At 43.7% G+C, this 18,685-nt stretch overlaps 1 protein-coding gene across 6 annotated transcripts in view; it reads left to right on the forward strand.

The window, feature by feature from the left end:
* AFAP1L1 (actin filament associated protein 1 like 1) overlaps positions 1 to 16,466 on the forward strand; it is a 68,357-nt gene extending 51,891 nt beyond the window's left edge. For all 6 annotated transcript variants that reach the window (XM_054488281.2, XM_054488283.2, XM_063665270.1 and 3 more), the window contains 4 exons: positions 4,772 to 4,936; positions 7,757 to 7,935; positions 10,897 to 11,025; positions 15,314 to 16,466. In XM_054488281.2, coding sequence (XP_054344256.1) covers positions 4,772 to 4,936; positions 7,757 to 7,935; positions 10,897 to 11,025; positions 15,314 to 15,337 — 497 coding nt within the window. In that variant the 3' untranslated portion in view covers positions 15,338 to 16,466. The remainder of the gene's footprint in view (positions 1 to 4,771; positions 4,937 to 7,756; positions 7,936 to 10,896; positions 11,026 to 15,313) is intronic.
* Positions 16,467 to 18,685: the final 2,219 nt, after the last annotated feature.

The raw sequence follows: 18,685 nt of genomic DNA on the forward strand, positions 1-18,685 counted from the left end.
TTTGCCATGGGGATTTCTTCATAGAGTTGCTTGTCCTTGTGATGTGACAGCTGGCTTCCCCGAGAGCAAGCAACCCAAGAAGGAACAGCAAGGCTGATGCTGCAAGGTCTTTTATGACCTATGGTTAGAAGTTACACTCTGTCATTCTGCAATATCCTAATGGTTACACAGGTCAGCACTGTTTAGTGTGGGAGGGGACTATAAAAGGGCATGAATATCAGGAAGCAAGAATCATGGAGGCCAAGTAGATTGCTGAGAAAAATGGTGGTGTGAGAAGCTGCATGGACCCACTCCCTAGCAAAACAGCTGTAGCTCGTGAAATTTATTAAAACAAACAATTATTTAAAGTCTGGAAATTTTCCTAAGGGCAAATGAAGAAACATTTACTCTAGAAAATTTGCTACATCTTAGTAAGAACAGTGAGAGTTTGTGGCATTTGAGCCGCAACCTACCCCTTTATTCCCCAACTCAGTTTGAAAGAATCTTCACTCCAGGCACGTCTGGACAAGAAAACAGGGCTCCTTCTTCCCCCAGCTGCCAGTCAAGGGCTACAGTATCTCCCCAAGAAGGGCAGGCTGCCAGTATTTTTTGTCATACCCAGCTCCATGCTGCAGAGGCTAAATTCCAGGTGATTGCAGCCAAGAGGTAGGAAGCTCCCTTCCTCTACCCAGATGATAGAGCAAAGGCTTTGCCCCAGGTAGGGTAAGCCAAGAATACTGGGGCCCTGATTGCCCTCATCCTAGCTCACTTGTAAGGCAGAGGTTCCATGCTGGGAGAGGCAAGCAGAGTAGACCAGAGGTTGCTGCCCCCACCCAGCACCCTGCTTATAACAGGAATGTCACTCCAAGAGAAACAGGCTCTTAATTTGTTTTGTGCTGCTATAACAGAATAACAGAGACTGAGTAATTTATAATGAACAGAAATTATTAGCTCCTAGTTTGGAGGCTGGAAAATCCAAGATCAAGGTGTTGACATCTAGCAAGGGCCTTCTTGCTGCATCATCACATGGCAGAAAATGGAAGGGTAAAGAGGCAAAGGGGGGTTGAATTTGCTCTCTTTTAATGGCATTAATCCCACCCATGAAGGCAAAGCCCTCATGGCCTAAATGACCTCTCAAAGTCCCATCTTTTCATACTGTTATAATTGCAATTAAATTTCAACATGAGTTTTAGAGGGGATGAACATTCAAACCACAGCACAGGCCATTGTTCCCACCCCTGGATCCAGAGCAGTGACTCAGAGATTTTGCCGAGTGGGGAAAGGCACGCCATAAGAACAGAGAATTCCAAAGCTCTTCCTCGAAAGAACTGACTTTAGTTGGAACAGAGTGTGGGAAAGTGTAAACCAAAGGGTGCTCTCAAAAACAATGGAGATTTGGTGGTTATGAGAACAATAAACTAAACCATAGGCTAGTTTATCAGAGAGAACCACAGAAAGAGACAGCTAAAATTGCCCTCAGCCGGGCGTGATGGCTCACCCTTGTCATCCCAACACTTTGGGAGGCTGAGGCAGGTGGATCACTTGAGGCCAGGAGTTCAAGACAAGCCTAGCCAACATGGCAAAACGCTGTCTCTACTAAAAATACAAAAATTAGCCAGGCGTGGTGGTGGGCACCTGTAATCCCAGCTACTCAGGAGGCTGAGGCACAAGAATCGCTTGGACCCAAGAGGCAGAGGTTGCAGTGAGCCATGATGGTGCCACTGCACTCCAGCCTGGGCAACAGAGTGAGACCCTGTCGCAAAAAAAAAAAAAAAAATACATATATATATATATATATATATTTAAAAAGAAATTTTTTTAAATAAAAAGAGCCCTCCTAGGGTTAGAACAAATCTCAAAGATGGGCCTCCAGAACTATCCTGTAAAGGGGCTGAATTTAATTGGATCAGGCTGTGGAGTAATTGATGCATTGTCAAAATCGATAGAGCAAACACCTGACAATTAGTAGAGCTGGGTGTAACAGCAACAGAGACCGACTGCTTAACAGGAGATTAGGAAAAGAGTCAGAAATCCCTGCTAATACGCTGTCACCCCAGAGTGACTGTACACATGCCAAGGCTATGGCCTCTGAGGAGCAACATCAGTGGCTTCATACTTCAAGAGGAAGTGGACTACACTAAAATAGTTCAGACAAGTCACTAAACAAATAAGAAAATAACAACCCAACAACCCGGTTGGGGGGATGCATATCAAAAGATACTACAATATATTCTCTAAAATGACCAGTTTTCAACAAAAAATTATGAGACACGTGAAGAAGCAAGAAAATGTGACCCATACAGAAGGAAAAAAATCAAGCAACAGAAACTGCCTGAGAGGGGCCCAAATGTAGAATTTAACAAAGATTTCAAAGCAGCCATTATAAATATATTTAAAGAACTTAAGGAAACCATGCTTAAAGAAATAAAGGAACAGAAGATGATGGTGTATTAACAGATAGTCTATATTATTGATAGCCTATATTATTGGTAGTCTCTATCAATATATTATTGATAATAGCCCATTCCTCCTGCTATAACAAAATTCCATAAGCTGGGTAACTTATAAACAACAGAAATGTATTTCCCATTGTTCTGGAGAAATTGGCTTTATACTGCAGGAGGAAATAGACTATGCTGAGTACTACACTACACTATACTGTACACTACAGTATATGTATATGGAACTACACTACAGTTATATGGAATATAGCTATATGCTTACTATATTATACTATATAGTATAGTCATATGGAATATATTATTGATAATATATTGATAAGAACCAAATAAAAATCATGAGGCTGAAAAGTACAATAACTGAAAGGAAAAACTCACTCAATGGGCACAACAGTAAATTTGGCCTGGTAGAAGAATCAGTGAACTTGATGATAGAAAAATAGAGATTATGCAAACCAAGAGCAAAGAGAAAAAAAGAATGAAGAAAAATGACAGAGCCTCAGAGGATTGTGGAACACCATTAAGTGCACAAACATATATGTACAGGGAGTACTAGAAGGAGAAGAGAGAGAGAGACAGATGAGCATAAAAAATATTCAAATAATGGCTGAAACTTGCCAAATTTATTGAAAAACATTAATCTATACATCCACGAAGCTCAGTGAAATCCAAGTAAGATAAAGGCAAGGAGATCTACAAAAGACACATCATAGTAAAAATGCTGATACCAAAGACAAGGAAAAAATCTTGAAGGCAGAAGAGAAAATCAGGTCATCATGTATAAGAGAACCCCAGTAACATTAACAGCTGACTTCTCATCAGTAACAATGAAAGCCAGAAGGCCCTCCATGCTGTATTTATGATCAGGCTTGAACTGCATGTAGTTGTGTCAGGAACAGATTTTTGCATGGGTCACTGGGTGACCACTGCAATCCCTGCAGCAGCTGGCTACACAAGACCCCCAATTATCCATAAACTGCAGGAATTATTCTGCACCGACTTATATAAAGCTGTGTGCCCCTCTGTATAGCGCACAAAAAAAAAAAAGTAAAACTTTCCCTAAGAGGTTGAACTATGGCCTTGGCCCAGCTACAGCAGTATTGCACAGCATGGACCCTGGAGTCAGAGAGACATGGAGACATGGGTTTAAGCTCGGCTCTGCCACCATTAGCAGTGGGACCTAACCTCTGTGTGCCTCAGTTTCCTCAACAATAAAAGAAAATTAATTATAGTAAGTTTTGTGGGCTGGGCGCAGTGGCTCACTCTTGTCATCCCAGAACTTTGGGAGGCTGAGGCAGGCTGATCACTTGAGGTCAGGAGTTCGAGAACAGCCTGACCAACATAGCGAAACCCCATCTCTACTAAAAATACAAAAATTAGCCGGGCATGGTGGTGCACACCTGTAGTCCCAGCTACTCTACTCGGGAGGCTGAGGCACGAGAATCGCTTGAACCCCAGAGGTGGAGGTTGCAGTGAGCTGAGATCACGCCACTGCACTCCAGCCTGGGTGACAGAGCGAGACTCCGTCTCAAAATAAATAAAAAAAATAAGTTTCATGATGACCAAGTGGGAATGCAAGTGAATGGCTCAGCATATAGTGCCTTGTGTGTAGTAAATAATAAATAATTTTTGCCATAATTATTTGTTTTTATTGTCCATCATAGTGTTGAACCTGCAGTAGACCACCAGGTCCCTCCGTCCCCCAACCCCTTCCCCAGTAATAAAATGGACAATGCCTGACTGTAGTCCAAAGTCTAGAATCTCTGGAGATCTGAGTTATATGGAACGGTCTCCTTGACTTATAGATACCTGAAAACTGACTATAAAACACGCTCTTTTAAAACCAAAGTATGTTCTACATCACAAATTTGTTTTTTAATAATATTATCATTATTATCTAACCCTTACTATTTGCCAGGTACTATACTAAATGCTTTTCATTAATCATCTCATTTAACCCTTATCACAACTCTTTATGAGGTAAATTGTATCCATATGCTTATTTACAAATAAGGAAACTAAGGTCAAGGGGGAAAGGCACAGAAAAACACTACCAGTCACTTTTGCCTAATGGCACACAACCAGGAAGGTCAAAAATGCCCAAATCTCAGACTGTCTGTTCCAAGGCCTTGCTCCTAGTCCCTGTGCCCTGTGGCCTCCCTTTTGCTTCTTATTTCCTTAGAGGATTCACACTAAATATATCTAAGGGACTAGGTCTAAATATTTCCATTTTATAGATGGAGAAGTTGGGGCGGAAAGAGAAGCTGACACCACCCAAGTACCTTTGCCAGAGGTCAGTACTGAGGGCTTTTCCCTTCCCCACATCTTTGCAGGTGCCAATCAATACAAGTATGGCAAGAACCGAGCCGAGGAGGACGCCCGGAGGTACTTGGTAGAAAAAGAGAAGCTGGAGAAAGAGAAAGAGACGATTCGGACAGTGTTGACAGCACTGAGACAGGAGAAGAGGGAACTGAAGGAAGCCATTCGGAGCAACCCAGGTACCTATGTGGGTGTGGTCCTGAGAACCTATGGGTGGCCGGCTCATCCTTGGACACAGTAAAGGGAGGTCTCTTGCACAAGTCACCTGGTTTCCTACCCAAGAGAAGTGGTCTTCTCCTCCCCTCCTCCTTCTCCTCCTCCTCCTCTTCTTCTCCTCTTCATCATTATCATCATCATTCCTCCCAGTTAAAGAAAATGCCATCAATTTAATAACTTGTTTTGGAGGGATGAAAAAGCATCACAATAATGTATACACTTAATGTAGTAAGAAGCAACCTGATTTTAGAAATATGAAGCACGGAAGTGTGCCTTAGAATCAAGGAAATAAGAGATGTCATTTTGAACCCCACCTTCATTCATTCACAGATATATGTTGTGAATTGGTCCTAGTGCAGGGAATAATGGACATGACACTTTCCCAGGATCCTCTTCTGAAACCCAGGGACCTCAGCAGGCCCTGCCTGCTCTGGGCTTCTCCACACCCTATTTTCTGCTGTGTTTCCTTCGCATTCTAACTGCAGTTTGACACACTTTAAGCCTAAGGTTTCTTCACATGCCAGAAGGAGCAGAAGTCCTGTTTCTATAGAACATGTCCACAAACATGTAGCCCTATGAGAATCTGGTGGACCTATGGACCCTTTCCTAAGAAGAAACACCACAGTTCACAATGCTGCCAAAAAAAGTTCAGGAGCTCATGTGGCTGCCTGTGGAGCCTATCCATAGATTTCCTAAGACTCCATGAACCTCAGATTAAGAACTTCTGGTTTAAAGGAGAAGACTTGTTCTGTGTGGCCAAGAACCAGAATCAACAGGAGGAAGGCACAGGAAGGCCGTTTGGTTTCCATATAAAGAATTTTCTGAGAGTCAGAACCAGGATTTGGAGCAAGCTGACTCTCCTTGTCCTGCTCATTTTTTTCCCCTATGGCACTATCACTTTGTAACATATCAGATTATTTATTATATTTATTATTTATTGTTTGCCACAGACACACAAATATAAGCACCATAAGGGCAAGGATCTTTGCCTGTTTTGTTCACTGATATATCTAGGGCCGAGGACAATGCCTGATACATGGTAAGCATGCATTAAATACATGGTGAATGATGAATATAAAGAATTCAACATTACTGGAAAACCTTCCAGCCCAGCCTCCCTCAGGGCAAAGAATGGAACTGATTTTTAAACCTGGTAAGACCCAACACAGCACTTGGTATGAGAAAGGTACTAATATAGGTTTGTTAGATTAAATCGAAAAAGTGGGCTGGGTGCCGTGGTTCATGCCTGTAAGCCTAGCACTTTGGGAGGCTGAGGCAGGAGGACTGTTTGAGTGCAGGAGTTCAACACCAGCCTGAGCAACATAATGAGACCTCATCTCTATTTTTCTTAAAGAAAGAAAATTTTTAAAAAAATTTTTAAGAAAATTTAAAAATAAATGTAAATTGAGGCCAGGTGCAGTGGCTCACGCCTGTAATCCCAGCACTTTGGGAGGCTGAGGTGGGTGGATCACAAGGTCAGGAGACCGAGACCATCCTGGCTAACACAGTGAAACCCCGTCTCTATTAAAAATACAAAAAATTAGCTGTGTGTGGTGGCGGGTGCCTGTAGTCCCAGCTACTCGGGAGGCTGAGGCAGGAGAATGGTGTAAACCCGGGAGGCAGAGCTTGCAGTGAGCCGAGATCACACCACTGCACTCCCACGTGGGCGACAGAGAGAGACTCCGTCTCAAGAAAAAAAAAAAAATTGAATAAGCAGCAAATCCTACTGAAAACTCTGGTGTCTGTAAAGCCCTGCTATGACACTTGTTTACAAGTAACAGAAACCAAAGCTAAACTGGCAGAGAAATGAAAGAAGATGTAACTGGAAAATTGAGCGATCTGGTGTAGTGGGGTCCAGGGACTTAAATGATGTCACCAGGAAGCTTATTTCTCACACTCATGCTTCTACCCTTCTCTCCTTTGGTTTCATTCTTCCCTTGTGATGCCACAATGGCTGCACAGTGACAGCCCTCCCAGCCAACCCAAGCAGAGAGAGCTTCTCCTCCCAATGACCACCACAAAACCCTCTGGATTCACTCTGATTGGTCCCACTTTCATCCCTAATCCAATCACTGTCACCAGAAGATGAGTTGTGATTATGGGGCAGACCTAAGTTATGTGCCAAACCCTTGAACTAGAAGTAGAGTCAGCCCCACTCAAACTAGAGAGAATGGGGGTAGGGGGGCAGGTGCAGTGGCTCCTGCCTGTAATCCCAGCACTTTGGGAGGCCAAGGCTGGTGGATTACTTGAGGTCAGCAATTTGAGACTAGCCTGGCCAACATGGCAAAACCCCATCTCTACTAAAAATACAAAAATTAGCTGGGTGTGCTGGCATGTGCCTGTAGTCCCAGCTTCTTGGGAGGCTGAGGCAGGAGGATCACTTGATCCCAGGAGGCGGAGGTTGCAGTGAGCTGAGATCACCCACTGCACTCCAGCCTGGGTGACAGAGTGAGACTCCGTCTCAAGGAAAAAAAAAAAAAAAAAGAAGAAGAGAGACAGAATGAGAGGGGGAAGGTGGTTTCCCAATGAAAACTCAGAGTGCTATTTCCAGGAGATGGTGAAATAGGTACCAGACATATAAAGAACATAATGAGACCTCATCTCATTATGGAGCTGGAATCCTAGTATGGAGCTGGAACCCCAAGCCCAGGGTCCATCTCTTACCCAAGACTGGGGGCTGGAAAGGCCCTCCAGGAGGGGCAGACAAAGGCCTGAGGCCCTGCCAGATTCCCTGACGCTTCAGGTCAGGTTCAGCTTTTTCTTATCAATGTCTCTTGATTCAGGAGCAAAATTAAAGGCTCTGGAAGAAGCCGTGGCCACCCTGGAAGCTCAGTGTCGGGCAAAGGAGGAGCGCCGGATTGACCTGGAGCTGAAGCTGGTGGCTGTGAAGGAGCGCTTGCAGCAGTCTCTGGCGGGAGGGCCAGCCCTGGGGCTCTCCATGAGCAGCAAGCCCAAGAGTGGGGTGAGTCCAGGCCCTTCCATGCCAGGGGCAGCTACTCCTATATCCCTCCACCCACTACAGATCTCTCCTTCATGATCATTCTTTGGAGGTAGGGGTTATGCCCATTTACAGACAAGAAAACTGAAGTCCAAAGAGGTGAAGGGCATGCCATGGGTGGCACAGCTAGGAAGAGGACTCTTGGAGCAATTTCTCTTGGTTTCTGGCCTGTTCTTTTCTCCACAACAGCAGGACCATTTGACTTTTTACCCTAAAGGTGATCTTAGAAATGGCCTTGGAGTTATTGATGATAATAGTAGCCAGCATACATTGAATAACAAACATGTGTGATCCATTACTATGGGCATCTTAACCTGTATTATCTCACACAATCTTCATGGCAGTCCTATGAGGTAGTTTAGGGGTTGACAGACGAGGAAACTAAGGTTCAGAGATGTTGAATGACTTGCTCAAGGTCACTCCGTGAAGTCGGAGACAGGATTCCAAACCCAGGAAGTCTAACTCCAGAGCCCTGCTCCAGAGCCCTCCAGGGCAACATGGCAAAACCCTGTCTCTACAAAAAATACAATGGTCTCACATGCCCTCTCCTGAGATCTCCAGGGTACCAGGCCCTGTCCTCAGGGCTCTGCATCCATTATCTCTAATTTTCCCAGCAACTCTGTGAGGAAGATACGCTCACCTCCAATGGGGCTCTCTCAGAGAGAACTTCTCTGACCTCATCTACACCACGGTTCCTCAACCTCAACACTACTGACATTTTGGACCAGTAATTCTTTCTTATAAGGGACTATTCTGTCCACCAGCAGGATGTTAGGGATGTTAAGGTCCTACCTAAGGATATCAAGTAGGATGTTAAGCAGCATCTCTAGCTTGTACTCACTGGTTGCCAGTAGCACCCCCCCTCCAGTGACAACCAAAATATCTCCAGAAATTGCCAGATGTCCCTTGGGAGAGCAAAACTGACCCTGGTTGGTCTGAATTACCAACAGCTCCCTCTATTATTCTTCCTCATAGCACTTAACCACAATTTGTGTGTATATATATTTGTGTCCTTGCTTGTCCAATGTCTGTCTTCTCCACTAGATTGTATTTTTGTTAAGAATTGGACTACATCCATTTGTTTATCATTACATTCCTGACCCTTTACAGAAAAATAGTAGGAGTACAAGAAATATTTGTCAAATGAATAAATGTTTTGCCTGCTTTCGGGTGAGGAAATTGAGACTCAAAGAGATGAAATAACTTGTCTGTTAAGTATGACTTGTCAGGAGGCAATGTGTCATTATTATTGTTGTCCCAGGTCACATTTCCTGGTCACACCACACCTGATTGAGCCAGTGCTGTGTCTTACACCCCTACACTTCCTTTCTATGGGGTGTTTCCAACCTCATTGTATAGATGAAAAACATGACAGCCAAGGAGAAAACAACTTCCCAGAGTCACAGAGGGCTGGTGGAGGAGCTAGCACTGGTTCATTCATCCCAGCTGCTTCCTCCCACCAGCGTGACCTGATATTCCCATTCCAGAGCACTTTTCCCTGGGTTTTGGATCCTTTTAACATTCTTTGGAGATAAAGAGAAGCTTTCTCTAAATTTCTTGCAAGTTTGGCTGTTAAGATGTCACCCTTAAGGAGCTACATCTAGTAAGATATTAATACTAAACAATTATCTGGAAAAATGTAAGGGGTAAAGGTAATTTCAAAAAATGAGAAGGAATACGGGAGAGAGGTTAAAAGTCAGGCTGTGGGGCCAGGCATGGTAACTCATGCTATAATCCCAGCACTTTGGGAGGCTGAGATGGGCAGATCACTTGAGGCCGGGAGTTCGAAACCAGCCTGGCCAACATGGTGAAACCCCATCTCTACTAAAAATGCAAAAATTAACTGGGCGTGGTGGCACATGCCTGTCCCAGCTACTCCGGAGGCTGAAGCAAGAGAATCACTTGAACCTGGAAGGTGGACCTCCAGCCTTGGCAAGAGAGCAAGACTCTGTCTCACAATAAAAAGAAAGAAAGGAAGGAAGGAAGGAAGGAAGGAAGAAAGAAGGAAAGAAAGAAAGAAAAGAAAGAAAGAGAGAGAGAAAAAAAGGAAGGAAGGAAGGAAGGAAGGAAGGAAGGAAGGAAGGAAGGAAGGAAGGAAGGAAGGAAGGAAGGAAGGAAGGAAGGAAGGAAGGAAGGAAGGAAGGAAGGAAGGAAGGAAGGAAGGAAGGAAGGAAGGAAGGAAGGAAGGAAGGAAGGAAGGAAGGAAGGAAGGAGAAAGAAAGAAAGAAAAGAAAAGAAAGAAAGGGCTATGGGATTGGAATCCTGGTTCTCCCACTCACCAGCCACGTGACCTTGCACAGTAATTTGACCTTTCCCATTTCCTCACCTATAAAATGGAATGACTAATAATAGTACCTACTTCATAGGCTTGTTGAAAAGCTAAAGGAGCTAATTCACACAATGCTTTGTACGTAGTGAGGTTCAGTAATTTTAGTTGTCGTCATCGTTATCTGAAGGTCCTCAAGTATCTTCTCTCACCTTGTTCAATGCTGTCATGTTTGCCAGGTGCCTTTTATTTTAAAGTTCCTCATGCAGCCAGGCACAGTAGCTCACACCTGTAATCCCAGCACTTTGGGAGGCCAAGGTGGGTGGATTGCTTGAGCCCAGGAGTTTGAGACCAGCCTGGGCAACTTGGTGAAACCCCATCTCTACTAAAAATACAAAAATTAGCCTGGCCCGGTGGTACACACCTGTAATCCCAGCTACTCGAGAGGCTGAGGTATGAGAATCGCTTGAACCCAGGAGGCAGAGGTTGCAGTGAGCCAAGCTCGTGCCACTGTGCTCCCGCCTGGGTGACAAAGAGAGACTCTGTCTCAAAAATAACAATAAAAATAATAAAGTATCCTCAGGCTTTTGAGGGCAGGCTGGGTGTGTAGGTAGCCATCACCAGATCTCACCTATATAATTATTTATTGCCATCAACAGGAAACTGCAAGTAAACCCCAGAACAGCGTTGCAGAGCAACCTCTCCCTGTCAACTGTGTTTCTGAGCTGAGGAAGAGGAGCCCATCCATCGTAGCCTCCAACCAAGGAAGGGTGCTACAGAAAGCCAAGGTAGAGCCATAGTTCTGCTCCTCAAAATCAGAGATCTGGTAGCCCCCTTTCTATGGAACTTCACCCAAAACCAAAAAATCAACTAGTGAGAAAGGTAGAGAATTGCCAATGCATTTATGCAATGAAACTCATGAACCTTCCTCAGAAGGGGTAATCCTCAGATCTTATTCAGAACCTATTCACTCTTTGTTAACACATATCTCTAACAAGCTTAATCATCTGGTTTCTGAGCCTACAATGTGTTTTCAGACAAGACAGGTTCCATTTCATTGATGAGGTAACTGAAAATCAAGGACGATGGGACTTGCCCAGGGCTATGCAAGGTATCACTGCAAAAGCAAAGAAGCAAACCCACCTCTTCCAATTCTAAGTCCATGGCTCCCTCCAGGATGCTGGTCCACAGTCCCTTCTGTGTGACTCTTGGGGGTCAGCTGTGTTTCAGAACTTTTTGGATTTTATAAAGGTAATATGGTACCTACACTAATACACGATGAAAACCCCAATACGTTGTCCTCAGGTGGTACCATGTAAGCAAACATGTTAATAATTCTACAGCAAGACATAGGAATATGTACAGCACATGGAGTGAATAAAGATTATAAACAGACTCTTATCAGGTCAGGTCAAGTTTTGCCACCAAATGAGTCTATACCAAAACAATGGAGAAATATTTTGGTTTCACAGCTTTCTGGATTTCAGAATTGCAGATAAAGTGTGGACCTGTCCTGGTCCATTTTTTGCTGCATATAACAGAATACCTGAACCTGGATCATTTATAAAGAAACAGAATGTATTTCTTAAGAGTTTGGGAGGCCGAGAAGTCTCAGGATGATGGGCCATATCTGGCAAGGGACTTCTTGCTGATGGGGTCTCTCTGCAGAGTCTGGAGGCGGCCCAGGGCATCATAGGGTGAGGGGGCTGAACATGTTAGCTCAGGTCTCTCTTCCTCTTTTTATAAAGCCACCAGTCCCACTCCCATGATAACCCATTAATGCATTAACTCATTAATGCCTTAATCCATGAATGGATTAATCCATATTCATGAAGACAGAGCCCTCATGACCCAATCACCTCTTAAAGGCTGCACCTCTCAATACTGCCACATTAGGGATTACATTTCAACATCAGTTTTGGAGGGACAAACATTCCAATCATAGCAGGACCTGAAAAACAAATGCCTGGCACATCAGAGATGCTCAGGAAGCCTTTCTAGACCTGTCTGGCAGCAGCACAGAATGTCGGAAAAATTGGTAGGAGATGAGACTGGAAAGACAGTTTGATATAGAAGGACCTAAATTCCAAGCTAAGAAATGTGGAGACTGATGAGTTTTCAAGGAAAAATATCTTTTTTAAATATGAAAATATAAAATTAATCTTTATTAATTTAAAATAAAATGGGGAGAATGGAATGGTGGTTGCCAGAGGCTGAGGGCTGGGGGAATTGGGGAGATGTTGGTCAAAGGATACAAAGTTTCAGTTTTAAGAAGACTAAGTTCTGGGGATCTAATGTACAGAATCATGGCTACAGTTAACAATACCATATTGCATACTCGAAATTTGCTTTAAAAAGTCACTTTTTACTATTCTCACCACACACACACACACACACACACACAAATGATAACTAGGTGAGGTGAGATGTGTTAACTAAACTTGACTGTGATAATCATTTCACAATATGTCAAATAAAAAAAATAGTTCAAATTAGAAACATAATAAAAGGGGGAACATCCTGTTTAAAGTAGTGGAAAACTCCAATTTCATTCATTCAAGAAACACATATTAAGCACCTGCTAAATGCTTGACACTTCACTAAACACTCTGAACATGTTCCTTCATTCCATCTTTGCAATAACCAAGTAAAATGGGCATTCTTAGCCCCATTTCACAGCGGAGAAGACTGAAGTTTAAGTGGTAGATAAACCAGTGAACAAGACAGACGAGGTCCTGGTTTTCAAGGAACTTCCAAGCCAGTGAAAGAAGACAGATAATACATAAGTGCCCTGTTAATGTAAGAAGATAATTCCAGAAAGTGATATATCTACAAATATATACATATATATACACATATATATAGAAAGGGACAGACTGGGAGTAGGGTTGGAGCAGTATACACAGTGGTCAGAGAGGGCCTCTCCTAGCAGTGACCCAAATGATGGGAAAGGAACATCATGAGAAGATCTAGAGCAGAAGTGTTCCAGCAAGAGGGGACAGCAGGTGCAAAAACTCTCAAGCATGCCTGATGGTCAGATGGAGGCCAGAGCAGCTGGAGCAAAGAGGGAGAGCGAACGTGGAAACCATGAAGGGGGAAGAGGCAAGCAGTGCCTGATCATTTATGAGCTGAAATTGCATATCATATTAGAATACATTTAAAGAACAGCTGTTTATTAGCTTCATATCAACACTGCTTTGGGAATCGGCAACATTTTGTCTAGGATCACACCCGCACGGACTTTTAAAATGCATGGCTTGGCCAGGCACAGTGGCTCACACCTGTAATCCTAGCACTTTGGGTGGCTGAGGTGGGAGGATCTCTTGAACCCAGGAGTTTGAGATCAGCCTGAGCAACATGGCGAAACCCTGTGTCTACAAAAACTACAAAAAAATTAGCCAGGTGTGGTGGCGCATGCCTATAGTCCCAGCTACTCCATAGGCTGAGGTGGGAGGATCACTTGAGCCCAGTGGGAGGGGTGAGGCTACAGTGAGCCCTGATCACACCACTGCACTCCAGCCTAGATGACACTAAGTGAGACCCTGTCTCAAAAAAAGCATGGCTCTATGCCTAGGCTGGAGCTGCATCCTCAGGTTGGAATTGACTTTCAGAGCCTAAGAGGGAAGAGTCTTTATTCTTTCCTACAGTTAGTCAGTCATTAAACAAATATTTGTTGAAGACCTACCATATGCCAGTCTTGTTCTAGTTTCTGGTTACATAACAGGGAACCCAAAAAAGTCCCTGGTCTCATAGAGTTGGGAAGACAAGACTTTAAATACCGCACATAAATAAAGAATGTGATGCCAGAGAAGATGAACCTCCCAAAGGGGCTTAAGCACAGTGATAGCAAAGACCCTTTCGAGAAGGTGACACATAAGCAGAGACCTGAATGGAGTGTGAGGGAGAGACCCATGCGGGGGGCTGAGGGAAGGATGATCCAGGCAGAGAGAAGAGCAAGTGTCAAGTCCCTGAAGTGGGAAAAAGCTTGGCATGTTTGAGGAACATCAAGAAGATGCAGGTGATTCCAGTGAAGGGAACAAAGAGTGAGCATTAGGAGATGAGATCAGAGAAGTAACCAGTGAGGGGCCAGATCATCTAGACCAGCAGTCAGCAAACTTTTTCTGTAAAGGGCCAGAGAGTAAATAGTTTAGGCTTTCTGAACCATATGATCTGTTCCACAACCTCTCAACTCTGCCATTGTCACATGAAAATAGCCATGGACAATATGTAAATGATGATGAAAATGGCTGTGTCCCAATAAAGCTTTTTTTTTTTTGACACAGTCTCGCTCTGTCACCCAGGCTGGAGTGCAGTGAGTGGTATGATCTCGGCTCACTGCAACCTCTGCCTCCCGGGTTCAAGCAATTCTCCTGCCTCAGCCTCCTGTGTAGCTGGGATTACAGGTGCACACCACCACACTCGGCTAATTTTTTTTGTATTTTTAGTAGAGACGGGGGTTTCACCGTGTTGGTCAGGTTGGTCTTGAACTCCTGACCTCGTGATCCGCCCACCTCAGCCTCCCAAAGTGCTGGGATTACAGGCATGAGCCACTGCACTAGCCCAATAAAACTTATTTACAGGCACTGAAATGTGAATTTCATGTCATTTTCATGTGTCATGAGATAGGCGTCTTCTTTTGATTTTTTTTTTCAAACATTTAGAAATAAGAGCTGATGGATTATATGAGAATGGGCAATAGGCCAGACTTGGCCCACAGACTATTGTTTACCAGCCTTTCATCTAAAGCCTTTCAGGCCACTGAGGAACCATGGATCTTGTTCTAACATAATGGATCTTGTTGTGACATGATGGAAGGTTTTGAGCAAAGGGTTTTGGATATAAATTACATTTTTTAAAGACCATTCAGGCAACTATGTTGAGAATGGATGAAGGGACAAGAGAGACCAGCATGGAGAAGTGACTTACTCAGGGCCACAGAAAGAGAGAGAGGGGGTTAGAACCCAATGCAACCTGGCCAGTGGAGATCTTCATCTAACTAGGTGCCATGAAATGTCTTTATCCATGTGACACTAGACCATTCAGCAAATTGATTTGTCTTGTCTTTCTGTGCTTCAGGAATGGGAAATGAAGAAGACCTAGGAAGAGGATGAGGATTTCATTCCAAAGGAAATACCAGCTTGTCCACCTGAGGAAGAAATGCTTTTTTCACAAGGAGACACCAAGAGAAGACTAGGAAGTAGCCCTCATTCTCCAGGGCACCCAAAATACCAGCCTTTATTGTCTGCATGATTTTAGGGGATATGGGGAGGGAAGAAGTAGAAGGGAGGAGGGAAATGGAGAGCATCCTTATGACTTTACAAAGGGTGGAAATGAGGATGGAGGGATACAGAAGTCTGCACAGCTGTAAAGGTTTTATAGATGTCTTTGCCTTCCCTTCTGAGGAAGAGAAGAAGAAATGAAAGCACATGTGAATAACCGCTTCCATCCCATTCACAGCATCGCACTCCCAGTCCTTAAGGCAAAGGGAGGCAGTGCTGAAGCATTGGTGGTGCAGTGTAAAGAGACAAGACCTGATCATTTGATCACACTTGTGCCAACTTGATTCATATTGGTCATTACTGACAACCCCTGGGCAGGGCAAATAGGTTGAACAATCAATAACATTATCCCTGCCCGCATACATGTGAACAAAAGCTATAGAGGACATGCAAATTCTACAGTCATTCCTCATATGCTTTAGACAGAGTGCAGCTACTGGAATCTTCCAGATTTCAGTGTTTTAAAATCAGAGCTCTGAATACACAAAAGGAAAGAGAAATGGAGCAGCTGACATATTTTAAGCTCACAGTGATACTCAGTGACAGGAGCACAGAGCTCTAATGTCCACAGGATGTTGTAGGGTAGGGTCTTTCAGTAAATCAAGTCCCTTACCTATGTTCTATGACACTGAGGCTCTTGGAGCTATGGGTTAGAAATCCAGGAGGCAATATGTCTTTATTCTAATGAAGTCCTCATCTTGCACTCAGAGGCCCACTAGTTTGCCCTTCTATATATTAAGTAAAACCAAGAGAAATTAAGAGGATGATGGCTTCTTTCTGTCACATGGGTGCTAAACCTTTTACAAACACTTGATACTTCTATAGAGGGACCAAGGACCTCAAGTCCTGGGCAGTCTCCTTACTGTGCTACTCACTACTGTCTCAACACTGTAGTGAGTCTGTCTTTAACACATTTCCTTCCAATAAAGATAAAACCACTTAACTCTTAAGAGCCAGTGCTTAGCTCAAGAGGAAAGAAGGAAAATCCCAGAATAACCGTGGCCACTTTGCTATAGGGGTTACATATTTTAACCCACCTAAGGTTTTACAGACTTCAGGCTCACTCAAACTTTATCACCCTCTGAGGTAGCTGGAGACCACAGCAGGAAAAATAACCTGACCAGTAATCACCCACTGATTAGTGGCAGAGCGTAGGACTTAGGGGTTATAAGCCCAGATCCAGATAGGGCTAGGTTTGAGCCATGCCTCTAATGACCAGCTGGATGACCTTGGGAAGGTCACTTGACCGCTCTGATTCTTGTTTTCCTTATCTGTGAAATGGGACTAACAATTGTTACTTTTCTCCCAAGATTGTTGGGAAGATTTAATAAGATAATATATAGTAGGCATCTTGCATAGTGTCTGAGAAATAAGAAATGCTCAGTCAGTAGTGGCTGTCACTAGCCAGGCATGGTGGTACTCGCCTATAGTCCCAGTCACTCAGGAGGCTGAGGCAGGAGGACCACTTGAGCCCAGGAGTTTGAGACTGCAGTGCACTATGATCACGCCTGTGAATTGCCACTGCACTCCAGCCTAAGCAAATAGCAAGACACCATCTATTAAAAAAAAAAAAAAAGTGGCTATTATTAGCTATATGAGAAATGTCTGACTCACAACCCTGTGTTCTTTCCACTGAAGAGGAAATTACTTTTCAGTGTTCTTTTTTAAAACGTGGATTCTGGAATGTCACCTGACTCTCCAACTATGTCTTCAGTGTCTGTCATACTCTTTCTTATGCAGTTATTTTGGGGTTAAGTGTCTTTTCTCACCAACAGAACTTGAACTCTGAGAGGAGTGGCTGGGGGTAATTAATAATTAACATTTATCAAGCACTCACCATGTGTCAGGCACTGTGTGAGCCCATGGCCAGCTTCACAGGCATGCAACCTGTGCAGTCACACAGGGCCCCATGCTTAGAAGGGCCCTGTTCTTGGTTTAATGCTCTACTATTGCCTTCTTAATAATATTTGAACAAGGAGTTCTACTTTTCCTTTTGCCCTTTAAATTAGATAGCCAGTCCTGGTGCTAACTAACCACTTTTCCAGGTATTATCCTTTTAGTTTTCACTGAAACCCTGAGATACATTATAGTGCCCTAGTTTTCACAGTTCAGGAAATGGAAGCTCACAGAGGTCAGGTAACTTGCCCAAGCTCACACAGTTCTTATATTTACATGCTGGTGGAGCCAGCTTGTGAATGTAAGGAGTCTGACCCTAGAGCCTTATTCTTAATTTTAAAGCTCTATGTCATCCATGTATCTCCCTCCCCTTGTACTGCAACATTCAGAAGCACACCAGCACTTAATAAATAGATGAATGAATGCATGCATGCAAGCAGCAACCTGGTGAACGTTAGGCAGCTAGGAGAAATGTAAGCAAAATGGCTAAGGCACAGATGCCACTTGTTCTTGGTTGCTAAAAAGCCTTGTTTAGGCCAGGTACGGTGGCTCATGCCTGTAATCCCAGCACTTTGGGAGGCTGAAGCGGGTGGATCACTTGAGGTCAGGAGTTTCAAGACCAGCCTGGCCAACATGGCAAAACCCCATCTCTACCAAAAATACAAAAGTTAGCTGGGCACAGTGGCACGTGCCTGTAGTCCCAGCTACTCGGGAGGCTGAGGGAGGAGAACCACTTGAACCCGGGAGGCGGAGGTTGCAGTGAGCCGAGATCACACCACTGTACTCCAGCCTGGGCAATAGCAAGACTCCATCTCAAAAAAAAAAAAAAATGCCTTATTTGGTTGTGTTTTTTCAAAGTGTAAGCCACAGGTCTAAGCCCAACACTGCCAAGTGTTCAGTCTGTCAGAATTCTACTGTCACTGTTTCCTTATTGGTGGATCTTGCACAGGTTTACCAACCTTTCTGAGCCTCAATTTTCTCATAAGTAAAAGAGAATCATAATACCTCCCTAAACCATGTCACCCTTTTCATAAGGCCAGAAAGAAAATATAAGTTATTGGTCATGACACATTTGAGTTGGACCTCGGATTAGATAAAAAGATGAAAATACTCCAGCTCTGTCCTCATGGAACTCAGAGAAAAGCAGGAAAGAAAATCTGACCCAAATAACTACAGTACAAATAACCCATGTTATGACAAGATTCAGAGTGCTCAAGGAACATTTCCCATTCCCTTAAAAAAAAAAAAAAATTTAGGGGCTATCCAGTAACTA

The sequence above is a fragment of the Pongo pygmaeus genome, chromosome 4 (assembly GCF_028885625.2).
Source record: "Pongo pygmaeus isolate AG05252 chromosome 4, NHGRI_mPonPyg2-v2.0_pri, whole genome shotgun sequence".
Taxonomy (NCBI): Eukaryota; Metazoa; Chordata; class Mammalia; order Primates; family Hominidae; genus Pongo; species Pongo pygmaeus.